Below are 24,079 nucleotides of genomic sequence, written 5' to 3'. Positions count from 1 at the left end.
GGCGCTCTCTGCTCGAATTTATTTGTCAAGGTCGGATACATGCATTTGACAATTCCTTTGCAGGAGAGAGAGAATAAATCAGAAAATTTCGAATATTGTGACGATAGACGCAACTGTTTTAAAGGGTTCTATGTCTAAAAATTGTTAAACAAAGCGTCAGCCGAACGAAGGAACGGAAACTAATTGCACACCTTTTAAGGAATCTGATGTAAAAACAGTTCATTATGATCTATCGATTCGACAGCAAATATGCTGCACTTGACTATACCACACGTTTACATTACAATAGTGGCCCATACCTGAGATTGAATAGAGAACGAATGAAGACATCTTAATTTGTCTTTCATTTCCGAGCTCGAACTTTAAAATAAATTAATTCATACGATTATTAATGAAACGCATTCCGAGTGCAACTATATACATGATTAGTGAAAACGCAAAATGAAAGTAAACATATCTTACGATTATCTTCAAGAATGCATTACACGAAATAAATTATGCAAAAACCTTGTTCCTTTTTTGTAAATTTCGAAGCAACAAGAAACTACTGCAAGTGCATAAATTTACTTGATATACGTTATTAAAACAAAAATTGTAATAAACTTTTGTTGAAACCAGTCAAAAAAAAAAACCATTTAAAAAACACACTTCGTTTTTTGTTTATAATACTAGGCTCTAGACGCCATGTCTAGGCGTCTATAGACGTTATTTACGTCCAAAGGTTAAGGCTTCATATGCAGTAGTTGTAGGATATGTATTATTAAGCGGAAAATTTATCCCGAAATTTATTGAAGGTTCGGGTACATTCGTAAACCGTATATGGCGTACATATGTTCATCGGTAAACATTTTACCGATGGCGAAGCAAAGATGCCGGCAAAGAAGAGATTGTAAATTTTGAAAGGACACGCCTATAATGCAATCAACACTGAGAATACATTTGCTTACAGCAATGAGAAACATGGATTTTTTGCTATTCTAACTACAACACACTATAACTCTGCTATCGTATATTCTGTTAGTGATCGATGCTAGAGTGGCTAGATCAAAATGAAAAAATTACAAAACAAAAGTTCATACTTTTATCCTTTTTTGAGATGAAGCTGGTGGATGGAAAAAGTTCAGTCAAAGCTAAATATAATTTTCTCACTTTTCAAACATTTGAAGTTTTAATATGCAACTCTTTTAACGTGAAAAGTTGTATAGAAAAGATTAGCAGCTGTATATGTAATTGTGTGTGATGTGTGGCGATTTAATATGGTTTGCAATAACATGTTCAACATGCTTTATTTAACTCGTTCCACTCCTAGGTCGAATGTCGCTTGAAGTCCTATCACTTATATTAACTCCTATGTCTAGGCGGTAGGCAAAATACTATAGCGAGATATCGGCCACCATTACATACCCTACACCACTTTACTTAATACATTTATTCATCTAACGAAAGTATACTAAGGTATGGGACGATATGAGACGTGCTCGATCCGAATCAGAGCTGATTAAATCACAACAACAACAACAACAACAACAACAACAACAACAACAACAACAACAAACCCAATAAACAATATTTTTGTATTTCACTTTGAAACACATGTTGAACAAAATTTGTCAAAAAAATCTTCCCCATTTTTAATCGGTTCCTAATGTTTTAAGAATGTAAACAAACAATTGTTTTAGAATAAATTAAAAAATTTTCAGTAAATTTTAATGAATTTATGAAACCACTTAACATGCAAAAATTATGTAAAAATCAAATAAAATAAGATGAAATATAATAAAATCCCATTTTACTACCAGATGTGTACCAATATTGTCTGATGATTAGGTTATAACATCGATGCTATATAGGTTCGTCCAACATACTGTTTAACATGCTTTATTTAATAATGAACAAAAGAAAATTATTTAAGTAAATTTTCTGAATTTTAATATTGCGATTATAACATTAGGAGTTAGTTAAGGCACAATAATAACAATAATAACAATAATAATAAGTGGAACTCGAAAGTGCAAAACCAGCCAACAATTTTTGGAAATATTGATTCTTTTATTGCAAGGACTTTAAATAAAGGCCTGCTTCGCTTCATCAATTAGAAGCTAAAAACCTATTGCACAACATAAATATATTCGAAGTGTGTTTAATCATCCTGGCCATAGGTGCATAGGGTCTTCTTCACTAATTCGTATAAGAAAACATTCCGGTGAAAATAAATAAAATATTTTTCTTCAGATTTATTAGAAACGGAAGCGTAAATAGTTTTCGAAGCAAATTCATTTTTCTTGGAAAGCCTCTCTTGCACCTAAAACAACAATCTTAATATTTTTTGAAAATCCAGTGATCATGGAAGAATTTGTTTGGAAAATTTATCCTTTTTTGTTTTTTTGAAAAACAAGTTTTACTTTACCTAAAAACCCTATGATGGTATCAACTATGCAGAAACCTTATTCTCAAGTTGCTGTTCATCTTTTGAACAACCCGATGAAAACTGAAGAGTATACTAAACGTCAAAATTGGTGGTTCCGCGAAAAACGCTCTGAAAGCGTCAACCACAATGTTCAGTAATTCGAGAATTTCTTTGAATGTCTAATGCACTCTACTCTATGCCTGTACAGTATAAATGTTCTTCGAGTTACCTTCCTTTGCATTCTTTCTGGTAGAAGTCGTATCACTGCAAACAGTTTTAGCGCCTACAAACAGTCAGAGCGCCCAGAGCGCCCAGAGCGCGTAGCATGTTTGGTATCAGCTGCGGAGCAGAGGCGAAAAAATTTCGATTGCATGATAAACAGGTAAAAGAAGGAGATTTCGGGTAGGATTTTATCGCTAAAATACTTTTTTGGCCGAACGGTTTAAACAAGCGGATTAAGGCATTTATTTGCGTTTGGAACAAATCCAACCCAAACAACAAATTGAAATCTCCCCGCTTCGTATTTCTTCATAAATTCGTTTAATGGTTTTAAATGTTTGAAACGCCATGGGTTGATTAAGTCTACCTTTTTTTAATTTAATTTTAAGTGCATTAAAAGTAATTGCAATGAAGATTTGGTACAATTTTTAGATATTTAAGGTATCATTTTTTTTTGGAAAGAGTCCGGGAGAGAGAAGCGGCCGTATCATAACGGGTGTTATGCGTTCTTCGACTGACAACAAAAGCGGCCAAAATAAACTCTACTGCATTCAAATTTGAACCCGCAAGCGCAGACTTCGTAGCTGCGATTCTTAACTACTCGGCGACTCATGCGGACATTTGAAGCGACAACAACAGAAAGAAAAAAATTGCAAGGCAAGATAGCGACGCTTCAAACAAGCATATAAATTTAAAATAATGGCTCCATTTATCGCTCCTATAAATTGATATTACACTCCTTAAATAAATATGACCTTGTATTATGCAATTGTATGTGACACTAGCTCTAACAACTAGTTCTTCCGCCCTTTTATTGTTGTTGTCAATCTTAAAAACACCCATCAGGAAGCTGTACGTGAAAATACCTTCGGCAACTAAGAAAGTAAGCCAAGTACACTAAATTTCAAAAAGATTTCCATTAAAATCTATAAGTTGCAATAACATAAACTGAAAATTTCAAATGTCTATAAATTGTATGTTGACACGCCCACAGTCACTATAAAGCTTAAACTATTCTTCTACGTTAACCATATAACTTATACCCACACTTATGTGTGATTTTGATTTTTAAGTCTTTTTCACTATTATTTATGAAGAAGAAGTAAATTCTTGGATTAAAATGAAACGAAGAGCAGTAGCTGGATAAGACTTGAAACTCGAAATTGATTTTTGCATTTCCAGCTTATTTACTTTTTCAACTAAATTCCATCCTCCGAGGACGAGGACCGATAACGACCAGGTCTGGATAACTGACTCACTCTCAAATATTCGCATCCGTTTTAACTCTTTTTAGATTTAAAATTTGTTTTCTCGTAAAGTAAATGTGCGACCAGACCATCGCAAATCGTCCTCATGGAAGGAAAACATTGTAAAATCAATTTCTTTTGGTCATGAACGACAAAAAAAAATTGCTTGTGAACGTGGGAAAATTTTTAACGCTTGAAACATGGATGTATACGGATATTCTATACGGATTGAACGCGGTTTGCTCGAAGCACGATTCCTCAAAGTGGTCAGACGCATAGCCCCGCTATTTTCATTCCTTTCTTTCGCATTTTTCTACAGTTCTTTTTAAACCTTTTATTTGTAGGGAAACACGGAAAATATTTCGATTATTAAAGACAGTGTTTGGTTAAAGGCAGAACTTGGTGATAAAAAAATTGACTTTTTTGTAGAAACAAACACACACCAATCGCACAAAAATTAATATCCTTTTAACTCGCCTCCATACTTCGCTATCTGCAGACATGCGGATTAAGTGTTTTCCCGCCAATGCCAAATTGAATTATTTACGCTCCTGTGTTAACATTCCTTAAACCAACTAACCAAGTATACCCGTATATTCGTCCTTGGCAAATTTTCTCATAAAATTTCATCATTATGATCGTGTATTTGCTGTAATAATGTATTTTAGAAAATATTGTTGTCATTTTGTCTGGTCGTTTGATTATAACCTAATTTCCTATTACACAAACCCTGTGTTTCACGAATACACGAATGTATTGCTAAAGAGGTTGACTAAGTTAGTTGATTACTATTTTTTCAAAAATAAAATCATTTTGAAATCTTTAGTGCACGTTTAATATTGTTATTCTGTTAGCTCCGCCTTCCGCGCTAGAGAAATTGTCACAAAAGAAAGACTCTTTTTAACACTGCTATAGTAGCGTCTTTCCTTAAGGAATTTTTGTTGCTTTTTTCTAGTAAAATCATATTAATCCTAGCCATGAAAGTAAGCAGTAGATGGGCGAGCGAGGAAAAGAGGCTTTAGTTTCATATTTCCAAAAAATGTTTGGCGGTATATGTCATTATAAACACTGTTTAGAGCAAAACAATTGCAACTTTTTTCCAAAATAAAATTCGTTATCTGTGATTTCTAACATCAGCTTCAATTAAACAGATTTGGTTATATGAGAAATTCTTCGCTCATTCCAAATTAGAACGAAATTATTTCGCATCGTGCTCTTTGTAAATACTTTGTTTAACTACTCTAAACAGTAGACTAATAAATAGGAAAATTTGCTGGTTATCATAAGTCAAACTTAGCGTAACAAAAAATAGTACCTTTATAAAATCTCTATGATTTTCCATTAAGAGTAAAAATCTCTTAAAAGTTTTCCTAAAGACATTGTATACCACTGTGTCGCGTGCAAGTTTGACTTATACGGCTAGTAAAGGCTTTGTGAGACCACAAGCATGGGTCAGTAATGTGACTTTTCAATAACTTTCTATAGAGAAAAAAAAAAGAAAGAAGATTTTATAGTTAAGGTAATTACATCCATTTTCCGAGAAACTTTTGTATTTATAGAAGATGAGAAAACAGTTGAAGTCATGGATGAACGCCGCTTTTAGAAATTTATTTCATATGTAATCTCTGCCTTCAGAGATTCACTTGCAAGTTTCACTAACGTATGAGCTTTCGCTATTTTTGAGTTTTGGCGCATGATATTCAAAGCCGTCTATGCAAAGTCATGAGACCACATAGCGCGAATAATTTTAGGCTGACCCAAGGCTTCATGATACACCGTAAACTTTCAGCAACGTTTCATAAACGGGTTCCACTTACTGTCGAGTGTCTCCAAGCAAGCTTGCTGTCCAGAATCAATCCAATATTTATTATGCTTAAGGTTAAGCCTTCGCCAGCAGAAATAACAAACAAAACCAAGCACGTTTAGATCTTTTATAACATAATTATGGGGGTGAAATGTTTTTATTTACTCTACTGGAAATCTGGATCGGGAAATAAAACGAAAACCGTTTTTAAACGGTAGAAGACTTTAATATTTAGGTAAATTCTTATGCAGAAAGTAATTCTCTGTGAGAGTCTAATTTAAACTCGATAAGTGGCTGCTTACGAATATCGAAATGTCAAGGAAAAAGATGATAAACATCATTAAAATCTTAAACAATAATTAACTAATGCTAGTAGATATTGCGTTATTGACACCTCTCTACAAATTATTACATACATAAGTAAATTGCAAGACTTATATTACTTATCGTTGACACGACCATAACTCAAGTAATTCCATTCAAAGTGATGTAACCCCCTTTAGTATTGCAAAACTAAACGCAATAGCTTTGAAGAGTTGGTTTTAAGCAAAGCATTCTCATGCCATACGATGACTGTATCTAACGAAAGTAATTACTTTTTGGACAAAAGTTGCAATTAAAATGAGTTACATTTTCACATAAATTAGTAATACATTTAAACATTTTTAACAATATGAAATAAACAAAGGCGCACAAACACAAGGAATAAATTGGCATAAAATCATTTTCAAATTACCTGAGAAAGCTTTCGTTTTCCTCATTCAATTTATCAGCATCCTTTGATTTGTAACGCATCAAACGTTCTAATAAGCAACGATTTTCTTCCTAATTAAAATTTGAAAACAAAAAAAAAATTCTTATTGCAATTTTCAAATGTTTTTAAATAAAATGCATTTGCATTTGCAACCGCACATAATCGCACTAACTTGTAAAAATTTTAATATATGATAAAAACTCGCACTATACGTGACCTGACTCGGCAGCATATGAGAAGAAAATTTTACAATTTTGCTAAGAAAACCTATTGAGGATCATTTCTTTTTTTTCTTCTTTTTTTTTTTTTGCTTTAAAAAAACTATTTCATCTGCAATTATTGCAGAGAATTTGCGATCATCTATACGATCATCATATACGAATTTTTCGTTCTTCACAATGAAAGGATTATCAAGCGCTCTACACTTAATATTGCTTTATAATATGTCAACGAAATTATGACATCTCGGCAAAATATAAAACATTTTGTCTAGCAATTCAAGATGTGTCGTTGAAATTCGCTAAATATTGCTTGAGATGAACAACACAATCAAAAAATATATTTTAATGTTATCGTGAGAAATTCCAATTATAAGAAATTTCAACATTTTTTTTTAGTTTCGAAGATTGTTAGGCTGAGAAGTTTCTTTTAAATACTGAGGGAAATTTTTGACTTTTACTATATCATTTCTGCACCAATTTCCAGATCTATTTCCTAAAAGAACAATTCGCCTCGGTCGGTCGTGTAAAATGCATGGTAGCCCTCTATAAGTAACGTTCATCAAACCTTGACAATTTTGTGGTTATTTTTGATTTAGAGGCGATTGTGTTTAATATTTAAAAAATATTCTTTTAATAAATTAATTTTAATTATTATATATTTACTGCCTTGGAGATGAAAAGAAAAGATGCTATCAAAAAACTCTCCTAAGATTAGTGAAAAGAACAAGAAATCAGAATTAATGCAATTTTGTTGGCATGTGCGGCAGAAGGCATTTCGTTGTTTGTCGTCTAATTTTCCTAAGACTATTTTATTTTGATTATAGTTTGCGCGTAAAAGCAATATCACACTTTCAAGGAACTTGAGGAAGAGAGTTTAACCAGCTGGCGAGCATGCAAATACCTACAAAATTGTTTCTTCGGGGTTTCTAATGATACGTCTATATTCGTCGAGGAAGGAAAAATGTTGTTTTTCTACTTTTCACTGACATCGACCCAATGCGAAACTGAATACAAAAATTTCATCATCTGTTACTTTACAGGTTAAGAATTTTAATCAACAACATGTTGTTTAAGGAAAAGTTATTCAACTTGGAGCGACATGCTTATTTTGTCCAATACTACGTTTTTAACATAGCTGGCGATTTAGGAAAAGATGAAGGCAATAGTCCACAAGAATACTCGATCAATATTCAGCAGCATTATTAAAAATCTCTTACGACTACTAAGAGGGGATACTTAATTTATCACATTATGAACAACATATCCGGCAAACAATCCATGTCTTTTAGCAGGCTATTTAAGCCTGTCTAACACGTATAGAACAGCTATGAGAGTCCTTTTGTAATCTTTCTCTCATCAATAATCACTTTGCAATATACGATTGGATCTAAAAAAAAACCGAGTTAAATTTGGCCAAATATTATCGACTGAGCTAATGGATACCAAAAAGAACTTAAAAGTCATTATAAAATACAAAATAAGTTGCTGTTTGACCAGACATTGTTTCACTGTTTTTGTTTTTTTTTTTTTTTTTTTTATAATTATATCTTGGAATATTCACCTTTCCGCAAAAAGCTTGTACTTTGCACGCAATATAACTGCATTAAAATTTTGAAGAAAAATTGTTAACAAAACAAGGTAAGACTCAAAATTTTTACACAAATGAATTTTTTTTTAAATTTCTTACTTGACAAGCTATATAAAAGTGTATTGTTTATAAATTGAATATTGATTCACAAAAATTCCGAGATTTCAAAACGATAACAGAAAGGAATTTTTAATTATCCGCAATTTCGAAAAAAAAAGTGAATAAAATAAATAATTCTGTAGTAATCGATACAACTATGAGAATGTAGGCAGGGAGGGTTAACAATGATTTTCAAACGCTTTCAGTTCGCTTTCAATATGCACAAGTAGGGGTAAAAATTTGTGAATACATTCCGGCCATAACAGCCGTTTGTTCTTTTTTTCACTTTTCCTCGCCCAGGCTTCTTACTACCAAAACGGAGAAGAATTTTTGTATGGTAGGTAGCCTATAACGACCCGTTTTATGTCAAATATAAAAGTTGACTTCTCGGGAATTTTCGATGACCATAGTGGAGAAAAAGGGAATATTACATTAGCTGTAAGAATATGATTTGGAAACGATCCTCAAGTCACGCGGAATATTAACTATTCATTTTTACAAGTTAGCTTCCGATATTTAAAACAATTCGAACCAGAAGAAATAGATTCAAAAGCCTAGAATCGAGGTGACAAGAAGATTAAGCGAAAGAGGTGAACCGATTTTATTGTTTGGCGCAAGGGAACTTCAAGTTTTCTGCAGATTACATCAATGTGAGATTTCCCAACCAGGAGCAAATCCTACGGCGCTTTCGTAATGAGGCTATTGAACAAGTTGATCAAGCTAATTTGCAGGAAATGTTTGCTAATACACCCGCCTCAAAGGAAGAGTAACTATCAGATTTGACTGAATTAGATGAATCTGTCAATTGGGAGCATATACAAACAATGGCTTACAAAATGGATCGTAACAATAAACTATTTCTCACTTCCATTACACGGATTATTTTCCATACTATCCATGAAATAATTGCCTAAGCATTTTGATATTCTCCTATGAATTGACACATTTTTGTAGTAAATTTTCGAAACAATAAATTTCCTGTGTCCTTTTCTCTTATTATATCGCTTACCTTTTGGTACTAGAAATGGCACAAAAATTTTTGGATATATTTTGATCCCATGTCTGAGACTATTCAATTATATGCATACTATATAGGATTTCCTAAGAGCACTTTCAAGTGTCGCAATCGAAATCGGAAATCTAATGAACCGCGCGATTATCTAGAAAAACGTTCTCATGAAATTAAAATGCGATTATTAGAGGTATTAAAGCCTTGCTTAGTTTAACCACTCGGTAGTTGCTTAAATTCGTTTACCTGTACTCCTCTTAATTTATCTTCAAGAGCACTAAATGCCAATTGCAAGGCGGTATGTTCGTCTAGCAATGTATTGTTTAGTTTCTTCAATTCTTCCAAACTGGATTTAAGCATTTGAACTTCAGCCTTTAATATATTATTGGCAGTTTTTTGTTCGGCAAGACTATAAATAAAGCAAAATTACATTATCATAAATAAACTCCGTTTCTATTCCTCTATCTCATTATTATTCACCAGCTTTCTTTTTCCTTAACAATAAGTTGTTGTTTTTCTACTTTTAAGTTCAAGTCAACAATCATTTGTGAATTTTCGCCTTTACGTTTGTGCAGATCCGTTAATTCTTCTTGTTGAGCCAATAGTTTCTTTTCCAAAGCGGTTATTGCTATTTGAGCCGCATTGCTGTCTTTACCATTACCTTTACCACCTGTTGCAAACGCTACACGTAGTTGTTCATTTTCTACAGATATTTTCAAATTATCGGCTTTCAATTGGGCCACATTATCCAATAGACGATTATCTGCAAAATGTTTAATATACTTGCATTATTTCGCTGCATATATTTTTAAGAAGCGTTTTGAAAGAGAAGCCTTAAATTTCACATTTAAGCGGAAACTGAATAATAAACGACCTTGAACCCCTTCGCTTATCAATAAACGCATTCACTAACTAAGCTTAACAGTAGTTATTGCAACAACGTTCAACAAGATTCTTATACCTACTTTGAAGGATGATTTCCTTGAACGGTGTTACCTCTCGACGATCACGTTCTGCTAATCTTCGCATTAAACTAAGACGCCATTCTTGTTCATCGCTGGCCATTTTGCAATTGCCTTTTTTTTCGGTGGAGCTGCTTAAGAAGCTATTAGCCGAACGTATTTCTTTTCGATTTCTTCTCAAATTGTTATTGTTTTATACAATCACATATCTTTTGCAAAGCAAAAAAGGAAAACAGTTTACTTTTGCTATCACTTCTTTGCTGTTCGCATCCAATCACCGGCCACATTTATATTTTTAGGTTTGTTTGGGTTGGCTTTAATTTTTTCTCAATTTTTTCACTTTCATTTATAATTAAATTCAAACAAATTCTGGTCCAAGTGCAAGCGATTTAAATACATTAAGAAATCGCAAGTGTTTTTTCCATAATTTTTATTTTAGCTTGACATATGTGTTAAGTGATGCCAAATACTGCTATTTGCGAAAATTTAGCATTTTAAAAGCGCTAACATAGTAAAATTAATAGAGAGCGAGAGAGTTGATTTTACATATGTTTTTGTGCACATTTTTTATTTGTGATGTTATTAACAGAAAGTTTGAAATTTTCCCTATCTTGAATTAGTTAAGCTTTTTTAGAGCTTTAATGTTAATATATTTTGTCTTGATAAACATATGCTGTTATTTTAACAACTTTTTATCACAATTAATTATTTAATTATTTACTGAGAGTAAAACTAAATTTCTTTTATTTCAAAATTTTATAATCTTAAACAATTTCCTTTGCAGATATTGCAAGAATAGCTGAAAACGTTGGGTATACGTACTTTTTAATAATTATTTTTCTTTGAAATTGAAGTGGAAAAGTTTCTTATTAAAATATATTCTTATAAGCTTATTCACTTGGAGTAATGCAACAAAAATACATCAGACCCCCGATGTTTTGAAAACAAAGGAATGGATAGATCGATAAACTCGATGAATTCTCTTCTTTTCAAGAACACATGTACTTTTTTTTTGAATATTAAAAGTTAGCATAACTGCAATTGTCGGTGAGAATATGGATGAACTTGTAGTGTAGGTACAGATATGACCGCTTTCCATAAGGGATTTATATATTTATTTTGTTTTGAGGATGTAAAACAAGAAAGGACGAAAGGACTTGTTTAAAGAATTAAGAAATATGTGTTAAGAAATGTTAAGAAATGTTAAGATATGTTAAAATCAACGTCAAGATGTTAAGGGCGGTGCTAAGATACTAAGATATGTTAAAATATCTAAAATGAACTTTACTTTTCAAAATTGTTTGAAAAATATTTCATTTATAGGAACATAATTAGTTGTTCCGTATAGCCTTGGACTCAAATTTCATGGATCATCGGTCTGTTCACAATTGCTAAGGAAAAAATTAGATGTTTTCCCTCTCTTTACTCCAACTATCCCATCTTTGCTAAGAGTTAAAATTAATTTTACGATCTTGTAAAACTTATTCTTCTTCGTGTTCTTCTTCCTCCTAAATTTAGCGGATCAACTACAGATGGTTCGCTGTGATATGCAGAAAAGAAATAACAAGTCCATGAAAATATTAAGAAAACACAAACCAAATAAGGTGACTTGATTCCATTTACTTTTATTGTAAACAAATCGTTTAAGGTGGGGAGAATCATCCCATTAGATATTGCGCGCGAAGGCTTTTCCTCAACAAAAAAAAAAAACTGCTCTAGTGTAATGACGCTACCTTTGCACTTAGGCACTACATAGCACTGCAACTAAGGATTGCTTCTATACGATTCAGGTGGAGTGTAAGTTAAACTTTGTGATATTCGTAATTACGATTCTCATAAGTTTATTTTCAGTCCACATACACCGGTGTTCATTCTGTTTTGTTTTGACCGTTAAAGGAAATTTCAAGTGAGAAGTGATCGCTGCTATGAAATGCATGTGGGCGTACGTAAGCTGACAATGTCAGTGTCGATATTGCTATAACGAATAAAACATAGAAACAGAGAAAACAACCGTTTTAGCGATCAAAAACATCATAAAGAATAGTAGGCTTTGTAAAAAAAAAAAAAAAAAAAAACACTTAAACACAAAAACAAAATAATTCGTCACCATTCGTGCAACCATATATACATACATATATACACTTGTAGTTTTATTCAGTCTATTATTGTATGCAAATATTTACGTTAAGTGAAGTGAAGTGAAAAAAGGCCGTCAAACTGCTTTACTTTTCAGAATTGTTTAAAAACTATTTATTTTATTTATAGGAACATAGCTCTCTTTACTCTGTATAGTGTTGCGCTGAAATTTCAACGGGTCAGTTCGTCGTGTAAACGCATTGAACGCATTAAACGGGAAAATTTGAAAATACAAAAAAAAGAGTAATAATGCCTTTAAAAAAGAAAGATGATTATATACCCATTAAATGTGAGGGATGGAATGGTAAATTTGTCTACGCACCGGGCACAACCAATAATGTTTCCAAAGTTCGTCGTCACAATCAAAATGTAACGGATACGCAAAATTTCTATGGCTATAATACGGAACCAATTGTTTTGCCCACATCTTGGGATGGTACGTTCAAGAAGAGCGATGAAGTTATTATTAAACCCGAACGTAATCGTTCCGATGATACGGAATATTTTGAATATAATACGGAACCGACAATCTTGCCAACCACTTGGAATGGACAATTCGAAGTCGATCCAAACGATGTACGCATCAAACCGGAGAGAAATTTTTCCGATGTCCGCGACTATGCCGAAGCTCGACGTTTCAAGCGGGCTTAGAGAAGGGAAATGAAATTGAAATTCTGTTTACGTTTACTACTAATAAGTTGGTTTAGTGTTTAGTGGGTACCTGAAAGCTTTTAAATTATTTATTAACCTATGAATTAAAGTGAAAATAAAAAATGTTTACATTTTAATTAATTAATTTTACGCCTATGTTTTGATGTTTGAAACAACTTTAAATAAGTGTAGTGTAGGCTTAGCTTGCGCTGTTGCGCCCTCCATTCTTCTTCTATGGAAGGCATGAAAAGGTAATTTTTATGTTGTTAACGCGAAAAGATAGAAGCTGATGAAAATTGAATAACTCACACTGGCAGCCGATGTTTACACTTAATTAAAAAAAAATCCAAACGTCAGATACTTAATAAATGCGTAATAACTGTTCATTAGTCGATGTTGAGCTTACGTCCGATATTTAACGCCCCCGAATAGCAATTTTTAGCTATAAAGATAAAGGTTTAGTGGCTATCGATCGACAAGAGCAAGAAACCTTTTGGAGATTAACGACCACACTCTGAGCAACATCACAGACATTTCATAAATCAAAAGGCATTTTGTTTGCTTGTGGTTTTCGTGTCCACTATTCGCGTAACATCGCCACTGGCAGAAAGAAGAGAAGAAAGAGAAAGAAGTAGGGAGGCGGTGGCCTGGCCAAATCAATGACATAATGGCTCCATAAGAAATGAATTGGTTTATTAGAAATTTTCGATGCACTGGTTGTATGTATTAGTGTGACTTAGTTTGGACTTATCCTTAGACATAATCAAAACAAATTTTTTATCGATTAACGGGACGTTAAATGCGCGCAATTGTAGAAAATAGCCATTTTTTTTTAGTTTCTTTTTTGCCAACAGCACCCACATCTGTTAAAGATTCGAATATGCTACGGGTTTTATCCGGTTGGCTCGGAGCGATGCTGTGATTTAAACATCGATGACTGGTATATAAAGTATTGAAGAAGAAAGCAAAAGCAAAATGTATTGAGCCCTTTTTTTTTAAGATTTCGGAACTGATGATAAAACTATAATTGTCAATTTTTTTTTTTTTTTAATTTAAATTCTCTTTTTTAGTAAGTTGTCTGTCAACACAACACCCGGCGCAATATCAATGAGGAACTGAGAACATCAGCGGACGACAACTAAACCGTCTTTGTAGCCAATCGGAGACAAGTCGAACCGAATCTTTTATTAATAAATAAGTTAACTTATTTTATAGATATGATAAAAAAATATATATATATATATTGTTACAGCTAGACTGCTTGCCGTTTTAAGAAACATGGTTTTAAGCAAAATGAGTATAAAGTTTAGAGGTTCTTTACTGCTCCTATGCAAACTATTCGGACAATCGTATAATAAGTAAAAATACTATAGCGGGACACGGCGCACCATCTAGCCTACGCCATTTCGTTTGATACGGTTGTTCATATAACCAATTTTTTAAAAATAAAGTGTTGCATAGGTAGTGGTCGAAAAATTGGTCGGAGATTTCCAAGGGTGTTGATCTTCAAATCAGTCAAACAAACCGGTGTAACAAATCTCATCAAAATATCTTAAATATTGCGACCTGCAGGTTAAACACAAGAAAATGTTACCGGCAGACGGACGCAAGAGAGGCAAATGAACAGTCGTTTTAAAAAGTAACTCTGAATTTAGCGGTGAATAGTGAACGGCGTGCTACAAATGGTGTAGGATATTAAAAAAAAAAAGATTTTCTGACGAATTTACTCAGGCGTTATCTCTGCAGTTTGTACCCTTGCATTGTGAAGTTTACTTACATTAAAGCTCAAGAGCTTTACATGCAGAAAAATATTATAGTTTTCTTACTTAGAATATTGTTTAAAAGAAATTATGTTCGCTTTAATGTTAGGACACATGTTTCATTGGCTTTCGAAACTTTCAGAAATTCTCTCCGCAAGGAAATTGGATAGATTTTCGCTTCATGCAAACTATCAATTGATAATTGAGACAAAAAATGAAAAACGCCTGAAGGTATGCATTTCAAAAACCGAATTATGTGAATTTTACCGAAACCGATTATATTTGCTTAGAGATTTCACTCGCTACTTTCGATATATCAGATCATAATTTCAATGAAATACTTAACTTTATTAAAATGGCTTAAACCAACCTTTCAATCCGTCTGTTTTAAACAATAGGGCCGATAATTGTAGTTGATCGCACCCATCTTAGTGTAGTCCTGATATCTCTTTGTTTGGTCTAAATAAATTACAATAATAATAACAATAACTTTAGATGTGTCAATAATTGTCGTCGAGATAGACGAACGAAAGTAAATTAAAATTTTTCTCTACATTTCAAAGAAGCGAATTTGCGCTTACCTAAGTTTGCTTTGATTATTGCTGTTCTAGCCAATGGTTTTGTTTTTAAATTTTGAAGAAACTAATGCCGTTTCTTTGAGTTTCACAGCGGCTTTGCATTTGAGAATAACTGCTAAAGCCTAAACATATGCAATGGAAAACCCTTAAGAAAGAAAAAATGTTTAATCATAGAAAGGAAATTTTTTCAAGATGCAGGGGAAATTTCTTTTTATTTCTCTCCATTTTTTACCGGTATTTTTCTACTTATTTTTGTCATCCAAAATACCCATATTTCACTTTTGCAGATTGTTTTTGTGTCTCTTCCTTTTGTTGGCATGGTTCAGCTTTATTATAACTGTGCATGATGAATATATACGTTATGATCCGTCCATCAGTCCTTTTAGGATTTCCTTATAAAATTTGATCACTACGAATGGTTCTTTACCGCAACAATGTATTTTAGAAAATATTTTGCAACCTACTTTCCTATCACACACACCCTATATCCGGTCAGTATACGAGTGTGTCGCTAAAGACTTTGACACTGTTAGCTGGTAAAGTAATTTTTTTTTTTTAGATCCAAATTTGCGTCATGAAGAAATTTTGTTTGAATGATCAGAACAAAACGTGTCTTAATGGAAAAAAAATTAGGAAATAAACTTGATCTCTGTGGAAAATTCTGGCATCGGATTATAATTTATTGGAAAGGCTTATCTATTATTCTTACGTGTATTGTAGAAAAACATTTGACGGACATATGCATGCTGTTATGTAAACTAGGGTTTGTAATGAATAATAAATTCTTAGTAATTGTTGAACGGCCATGTCGTCTGCAGTGGAGAAATGCAGATTTAAAAATTCCTTAAATTTTTCTTACAATTTTTGAATTGTTTTCCTAAGCCGGAAGAGAAGCAGACATCTTTCTAGACAACGTTTGTCAAGCAAATAAGAAAAATGATGTAAATAAATTCAAGTGTGGAATGATTATATTATTCAAATATATAGCAAGATCTCGTTTTTTCACGTGAAATTCGGAATGTTTTTGTTTTACTTAATCGTTTAATTAATCGACTTTGCTTGGTCTAATCGCAGCAACTTCAGCATTGTCTACTTTTATATATAAATCAATTCTATGAAAATCTATGAACCGTTGTTAGCCATTCTATGAATATTTTTTTAACTTTTTGGTGGACTTTCAGTACTTGTCATATCTCCTTTTTCCGAACTTGCTGTTAGCAGTAAGCAAGTGTTTGAAGTACCGTATAATGAATTTGTGATTGTAATATTTTCAGAATTTAAATCGCTTAGGGGCACTCGTTGCAGATTATTGCAAGTGTGACCCTGTTTGCACATGCAATAATTATCGTTCGATTTCATGCACAAATCGATATTCAATTTTATCTCGGCAATGGCCATCACCGCTTGAAAATCAATTACAAATGAACAATTTAAGGCGGCCTTGATGTGTGCTCGAGCGTAATGCTCGGAATTATCCATTTGTTCATCGAATTTTAAATTATGATCGACGGTAAACTCATTGGCATTAAAAATCTAAAATTATTCAAAATATTATTCAAAATAATCGCACATCTCTCTCGATCTTATAGATTATTGCTTACTTGCTCTTCAATGCAGGTATAGGGCGTGTTAACTTCCGCCAAACAATTTGAGATACTTTTCTCAAAATTATTTGCATAATAGTTATTTAATGTTTTAAGTAATTCTCGCGGTTCAGTTCCAATAACACGTAATTGATATTTAGCCACGTCAAGACATTCCGAGATATCGTCTTGAGTTCTCGCGGAATTTGGCATATCGTTACGATATTTGCTAACGCATTTCTTACTCTGCTCGTTCAATAATTCCAACGGAAACAAGCGCTCTTCCGCCTGCCGTATCCGATCTAATAGCAATTGTTTTTGAATTTCAATAGTTTCCAAATTTTTCTCAAACAACTTATGAAGCGCATCGATACGATTATTGTAGTCGTCCAAATGGGCGGCGAATTGACGCCTATGGCTTTCTAGATAATCTTCAAGGGCGACCTTTGTATTGCCAGGAGTGGTATTTGCAATTTCCGTTGCAACGTCAGCCTTTAAATGAATTATAATTCAAGACACACATGTAACATAACACATATATTCAGTCCGTTTCTGTTATGAAATTCACCCCTAATGTTAATCTTGCCCACGCTGCTATTAATACTATTGTTATTCCAAGCGGCATTAGTCCTGATGATATTTTTTTTTTTTTAATTTCTACCAATGACTTCAGGAATACTCGTACTGAAGGAATGTACAAAGCAATATCGCTTTTTATATGGTTGTTACATGGTTCGTGGTCTCACAATTCACGTTGTATTTATCTTAATTTATTTGATTTGCTATGGATGTTACGTTGCTTATGCATTTTTAAAATTGCTTGCATTTTAGGTTTTGTTTTTTTTGTTTTCTTTTCGTGTTGGAAAAGTTTTCAAATGAGTCTCCGATAGACATTCTTTGCTTTGTTTCCACATTTTAATAAAAAAAAATTTAAGTGGAAAAGGCTTTCGACCTGTCGACGGATCACCCGATCGGGATTGTTTTCACATTAAACTTTTTCGATAACTACTCGTGTCACATTTTACATCGTTATTTACTTACTTTACTTTTATGTTATTTCGTTTACCTGACTGAAATATCTCGACTACCGGCTTAATGGTTGTGGGTTCAAATCTCCAGTAAAGTGAAGTTTTCAGCAAAGCCAATAGCCCTAGATGCTAAGGATTTAAGTCTTTAGTCTTAGAATTTATTTCTCGGTTGACGTAATAAGAAGAGAAGGGCATGTTATGTGAAGTACATTATATGTAGACAGATGAAGGGACAAATATAAAAAGATCTGGTAGAGAAATTTGCGCGAACCGGGATAACATCGTATATGTGCAATTTGTTCTTCCGAACCTTTTCAAAAAGCATTCTTATGTACTTGAGAGACAGGCTGTCAAGAATTATGAATAGAAACCGCTGTCTTCACTTCTCCTTCTCTTTCTTCGGAATACAAGTTGCAAGAAAGTATAGCTTGAAACAAGTAATAGGCTCACCATTAAGTAACCTACAGCGCTTCGTTTAGTGCAGCTATTCAAAATAGTAACGCTTCAAGATAAGGTACTGTATGGGAAGTGGGAAGTGATCGAAGTAGTGGTCCGACTCGAATCATTGTCAATACCAATCGTCCGTGGGGGAGACGCGTGGATATAGCAAATTTTATTAAAATATCTCAAAAAACGCGACCTGTAGGTTGAGCACATAAAAACGAGGCTGACAGATGGACACACGGGTAGGGAAACTTTAAGCGATTCTGAATCCATTGTTGTAATAAAAGGTGGGTTTATCTCAAGCGATTCTGAATGCGGCACACATGCGCAGAAACTTAATAAGCCCTTATATCCAAACTGATGTAGACTATGTGATATGTGATGTGTGTGTGGACAGTTTATTTAACGTCGTGGTACTAAGCGTTCCATATTCGTTTTTGCTCGTATATTTAGAATAAGTAAGAGGGCGAAGAAGGCTCGGAGATAAATCCTTGATATCTTCTCTCTTTTCAAAAGAGTATGGGGTAAAGCTATAAGAAGGGACACCTAGGTTTAATGTAAATTCAAATAAAAATTGAAATCCAAATCGTTCGATAATGGATATATAAAGGGGCAAAAGGAGGCTTTACGTTCCGAATATCTTTCAATTTTTACGTACGGCATAGCTTGAAAACATTTTCAGGGAGAATCAAAGAAAGAAAGAAGAAAAGTCGGTGGTAGCAGTTGGTATACCTGATGTGAATTCTTAATTAACGTGAACATCTTAACCAGTGGATGTCGATGTATTGAGATCATGATTATTGGCATTGCTCTGTTTACAACTAATTCTCAAATTTCTTGTCAGATTAAGTTCAAAAATTAGCTCAATTGCTTCGGTTGCAAATTAATTTAATTAATTCAAACTTTCACATGAAAAAGTTCTCTTTAATAAAATCTACGACTCATATTGAAATATCGCCCAAATCTGGGTATAAATGAATGAGGCTTTTAGTAAACGAAAATACCAGAAGAGTGCTGCATAAAAATACGATATAAATTTATAGAGGATACGATATAGGATTTACGCCGAGTGAGTGGATTCTCGCCTTAATTTCCCATCAAATTCGTGTTGCATTCAGAAAGCTAAAAGTGAGTGTTCGATACTTGCCCTTTTCATTTTCATTGCTTTTCATTCGTGACAGGTCAGAATCCGCGTAAAATAGTCTTTCTTTTAGGGAGAAAGTGAAATGAAATTCTTAGGTTGTGCAGACAACTAAGATTCGGAAAATAAAACCTTTTAATTGAACATGGACTTGATCCAGTGACTTGAAGAATTTCAACGCTTTTCCAAATCTAGAAAGAAGGTCTACTGCCAAAAGATGATTGAAAAGCTTTCCAGGAAAAAGTAATGATCGATAATTTAAGATCGATGTTCGTGAAAGTTTTCTAAACTGACCTTTAGGTGCTCGAAATGGCAGCACAAGGATATCCCAGATACGCTTTAAATTTTATTTCTCTACGACAATAACAAATCGTACAAACAAAAACAAAAGTCATACAAGGTGTGTCCTGTTTTACGATTTTTAGAAATTTATCTGTCATATCAAAAATAGTTGACACAGTGTTGTAATTATGGCCAACTTTTTCCAACTTCATATTATACTAATTTCCATGAGATCGTTTGCTTCAAACGGACCTATCAAGTGTAGCGGTTCTGAAGTGTACATTATTTTCTAATTATGTTACCAAACGCCATCCATCTGGGAGAAGTTAAAGTTCCCTACAAAAAAGAGAAAGAGAAAAAAAAAACTCTTGCAATTAAGTTTGCAGCGAATTTAAATGCCTGTCGACAGACCGATTTGGAATTCGGACATCGCCAATTCCTTGGCAGCATGTAAAAAATGATTATGTCATTTGTGACTCGTATTATATTCAGTTTACAAACCGTGGGCTTTCCAGAGTGCTTCAGCGGCTGCACGCTGTTGTTCAAATCTAGATTTCCAGAAAATTTCGCTAACTTCCTCATCGGTTTCTGGAAGATCTATTATCTTAGAGTCAGAGTCTTGCTTCTGTTGTGTAAGAGGAGAACTAGGAAAGATTCCAGATTCCTGGGTAGGCAAAGCGCTCAGAAGAGATGGCTTTGTCAGAAGAGATGGCTTTGTCAGAGGAGATGGCTTTGTCAGAGGAGATGGCTTTGTCAGAAGAGAACTTGGAGAAATTTGCTCTATCATCGGAGTGTCTGGAGGACTTGCCTTCGCGAAACTTGGTTTCTCTAGACTTGGCTTTGTAAGAGGAGAATTCCCGACCCTTTCGCCAAGAGGAAACCTCGGAGAGCTCTCGATTTCCTTAATTTCTTCTGTAACAGGAGAACTCGGGAAAGTGACAGGTTCAAGACTTTGCTTTGCAAGTTTGGAGCTCCGCAGCACTCGAGGTGCTTGTAATGTGTGTGCGAAAAGGGAGCCCGAGAACTTTTCAGATTCCTCGTCTTGCCCTAAAGCATGTAAAAATATTTAAAACTATATTTCATTTCCGTCCTTCACGAACTCTTTTTACAAACCCGCTTCTCGAGTTATGTTGATCAGGACGGGTTCGTCAGTTTCCGTTTTTAGGAGCACGCAAGTTTTGCTCTTTTGACTGCTGCCAAATTCATTCGACGTGAAGATACTTTCGGCATTTAACACGTCTGGGGTCACTTGTTTTACATTATTACAAGCGTAAGTATCCTTACAAGTGCAAAATTCCTGACCTTTAAGACAGCTATGGATTTTTGACTTGACCTCAACAAGAGCGATAGCAGCATCAAAATGCACCGACAATGAACAATTAAAAGCCGATTTGATGAACGTTCTCGCCTGACATTCAGCAGATTCCAAGTCGTTATCAAATCTCCGCTTAATCTCATCCGCATACTCGTTCGCCTTGAGAACCTAAAATATCCCATCAAATCAAACTTATCGGGGGGAGGAAAAGGAAAGAAAGAATATTGCCATTATAATTTTCCGCTTACTTCGTCGCCAAGCAGTGACAGGCTATCATTTCCGGTGTTTCGAATTTTTTCTTCAACATTCAGGAACGTGGTTTCATAATATTCACGCAAATCATCAACAGTCCCTTTGGCATTATTTAGTAAACTGTTCGATTTATTCTTAGCCGTTTCGACGCATAGTTCCGTAGTTTGTTTAATTGATGTTATACTTGGTACATTGCCACGATAGCGAGCAATGCAATATTTATTGAGTCCACTTAAATATTCGGTCGTGTAGACGTTGCTCTCCAAAAATTGCATATGATAATAGAGAAAACGTTCTTGCTCCCGAATAAGTTCGATTTGATTTTCATAAATCGACATAAACGCACGAAGACGATTTTTGAAATTTCGAATTCGTGCTGCATGCTGACGTTTATATAGCTCAATGTACGTATCAATCGTAAGAGTTTCGTTATGTTCTTCTGATTCATTTGCATGGACCTTTAGATGAATTAATTATATCTTTACAACTTATTACATATTCATGTCAGTTTTATTTTATAATTTTTAATTCACCTTTAGCGTTAATATTGCTGCTGCTAACGTTATGAAAACTTTTATTAAATACATTTTCTTTAAAAAAATATTATTAATTTATTATTATTATTATTATTTTTTTTTTTTTTTTTGCTTTTTCCAAGACACTAATAACTGCTAATGCATTTTTATAGCTTCTTATAACATTCCGTTGTTGAGATCTTATCGGTTATCATGTTGAAAGCGTTTCATTTGATTTTCTACACTCGCCACAAATTCTATTATTCCATGCATAAGTGTTAACAAAACAATTATAAACACCGTTTAAGAATCGCATTATTAAACAAACTGCTTACACTCAACTACTTGGCTTCAGTCTGTGTTCAATTTGTCTATACAACGTTTCGCCCTCCAGGTTGGATTTTAGCTATTTATACAGTTAATTGTCTTCAATAGGTAAACATTTCATGGAGCATTTCATGTTAAAGGCTGCTTACTAGGATTTTACGGTTTTTATTTTTATATAACATAGCTGTGGCGAATCATACAGCGGTCAGTCGTACACAGCTATCACATCAGCAGCCAAGGGTTTGCAACGCTTTATTTTTATCCCGCATACTCTCATCTACAAACGAAACAGTCAAGTGAGGCGCTATCGTGCTTCTCTGTTACCTAGTTGCCAGCCAGTTAAAAAGTGCCAAAATATACTTTCAACTACGTGATTGAGCCCGGCTTAATTTTGGAGGTTATAGTATATATGTTACGATACCACATACTAACATATTGATAAGAAAGTAATTTCAGGTCGGACTATGAGCCGATCAATAGTCATCTCTGGTGATGGTTTCGAAATGGACAATAAAAAAGCAATAGCGCAGTTCAGGGAAACTACTTCTACCGATGTTAAAGCCGGATATTGTTATCGTCCCTAATTTTGCGGAAGATGTATACTGTGCCGAGAAATTGTCGCTGACGAATGCTTACAAGTAGATCGGTCACAATAGGGCGACAGATTTGGAAAAGTGGTTTTTCAGCATGAAGGCGCCAAGTCTTGTATTACAAAACCAATACTACGGCAGTTCCTGGATATTGATCGTTGTCTTCGGAACACGGACGGAAGCTGTAATTGTGGACAAAATTATGCATGCGATAGTATTTAATACGTATACCCAGAAGAGCTCGCTGCTGATGGTATTTCCTTTATAACTTCTTTATATTGGATTGATAGATCGAAACATTGTTTAATGCTTAAAGCCAGTCAGTCAGTCAAATATTTGACGAACTTCGCTATGAAGAACAAAAGTAAAAAAGTGCTTCTAATGCAAGTACGTGCAAGAACTAATGGTTCGACTAGGAACTGAAATATTTTATTGTCAATTTTCACTTTCATTTTTGAAAAGGCATATGTGTAGATGACTTTAACATTTATGTAAGCACTTTCGCATAAGACGATAAGTAGTTAGCAAAAATGTATTAAGAAAAATTATGGAAAATGACAAAAAAAAGAAGATTTACTTTTACCTAAATATAGAGCCTTTTAAAGGAGTAAACCGCTCTAAGAGAACAGACAACGGAATCATAATATTCGAGGAGGACGTTGTTATTTAATTATTAAAAAAAAAAATTTCATTTCGAAAAATATACAAAAGAGAGAGCAGCGGGGACATCCTTGCAAGTAATCTTTAATTAAAGATCATTTGTTTAGTACATTTAGGCAGTTCTGCGGCAGGCCGAGTAAGTCAAATCCATATTTGAATCTAGAAAAAGAAGTCAGAAAATTATTTTAGACCGCGACCGAACCTCTTACTATCTTTGTCCCAAAAAAAGCTTAGAAAAAAAGGAAAAAACTACATTTCCTTACTCGATGATATTGCGTGAGCGTGGAAAAAAGGAAATTTATACCGTCGTGTGTTTGTTGTGCATCTTCTACGTATATCGGACTCTTCAAGTAATTGCATTTGATGCTCATATTGACGCGATTGTTAAGAACAAGTTGGTCAACTATGTTGCTTTTCCTTTTTTTTTCATTTTATCCATTTTTAAAGGCAAAGTAGTATGTGTAGTGATTATTACGTTCAATGGAACTTTTCTTTCATCGCAACAAT

General features: G+C 33.8%; 4 protein-coding genes across 6 annotated transcripts in view; 1 reads left to right on the top strand and 3 right to left on the bottom strand.

Annotated features, from left to right (window-relative positions):
• Positions 1–10,743, bottom strand: part of LOC119641991 (autophagy-related protein 16) — a 202,128-nt gene extending 191,385 nt beyond the window's left edge. For all 3 annotated transcript variants that reach the window (XM_038040939.1, XM_038040940.1, XM_038040941.1), the window contains exons 1-4: positions 10,314–10,743; positions 9,829–10,111; positions 9,595–9,757; positions 6,414–6,502 (exon numbers count right to left, since the gene is read on the bottom strand). In XM_038040939.1, coding sequence (XP_037896867.1) covers positions 6,414–6,502; positions 9,595–9,757; positions 9,829–10,111; positions 10,314–10,413 — 635 coding nt within the window. In that variant the 5' untranslated portion in view covers positions 10,414–10,743. The remainder of the gene's footprint in view (positions 1–6,413; positions 6,503–9,594; positions 9,758–9,828; positions 10,112–10,313) is intronic.
• A 1,754-nt stretch (positions 10,744–12,497) lies between these two features.
• LOC119642023 lies at positions 12,498–13,373 on the top strand. Its single transcript, XM_038040982.1, has one exon. The coding sequence runs from the start codon at positions 12,696–12,698 to the stop codon at positions 13,095–13,097; it is 402 nt and encodes a 133-aa protein (XP_037896910.1). The 5' UTR covers positions 12,498–12,695; the 3' UTR covers positions 13,098–13,373.
• Positions 13,374–16,507: 3,134 nt separating this feature from the next.
• Positions 16,508–17,685, bottom strand: LOC119642027. Its single transcript, XM_038040985.1, has 3 exons — positions 17,587–17,685; positions 17,037–17,510; positions 16,508–16,968 (listed from the first exon to the last, which is right to left on the bottom strand). The coding sequence occupies exons 1-3, from the start codon at positions 17,641–17,643 to the stop codon at positions 16,594–16,596; spliced, it is 906 nt and encodes a 301-aa protein (XP_037896913.1). The 5' UTR covers positions 17,644–17,685; the 3' UTR covers positions 16,508–16,593.
• Positions 17,686–20,211: 2,526 nt separating this feature from the next.
• On the bottom strand, positions 20,212–22,089 carry LOC119642002. Its single transcript, XM_038040952.1, has 5 exons — positions 22,014–22,089; positions 21,477–21,938; positions 21,027–21,396; positions 20,415–20,960; positions 20,212–20,249 (listed from the first exon to the last, which is right to left on the bottom strand). The coding sequence occupies exons 1-5, from the start codon at positions 22,065–22,067 to the stop codon at positions 20,212–20,214; spliced, it is 1,470 nt and encodes a 489-aa protein (XP_037896880.1). The 5' UTR covers positions 22,068–22,089.
• Positions 22,090–24,079: the final 1,990 nt, after the last annotated feature.

Source organism: Glossina fuscipes, unplaced genomic scaffold (assembly GCF_014805625.2).
Source record: "Glossina fuscipes isolate IAEA_lab_2018 unplaced genomic scaffold, Yale_Gfus_2 204, whole genome shotgun sequence".
Taxonomy (NCBI): domain Eukaryota; kingdom Metazoa; phylum Arthropoda; class Insecta; order Diptera; family Glossinidae; genus Glossina; species Glossina fuscipes.
Note: the sequence above shows the minus strand (reverse complement) of the source record. Positions and strands in the feature narration are given on the sequence as shown.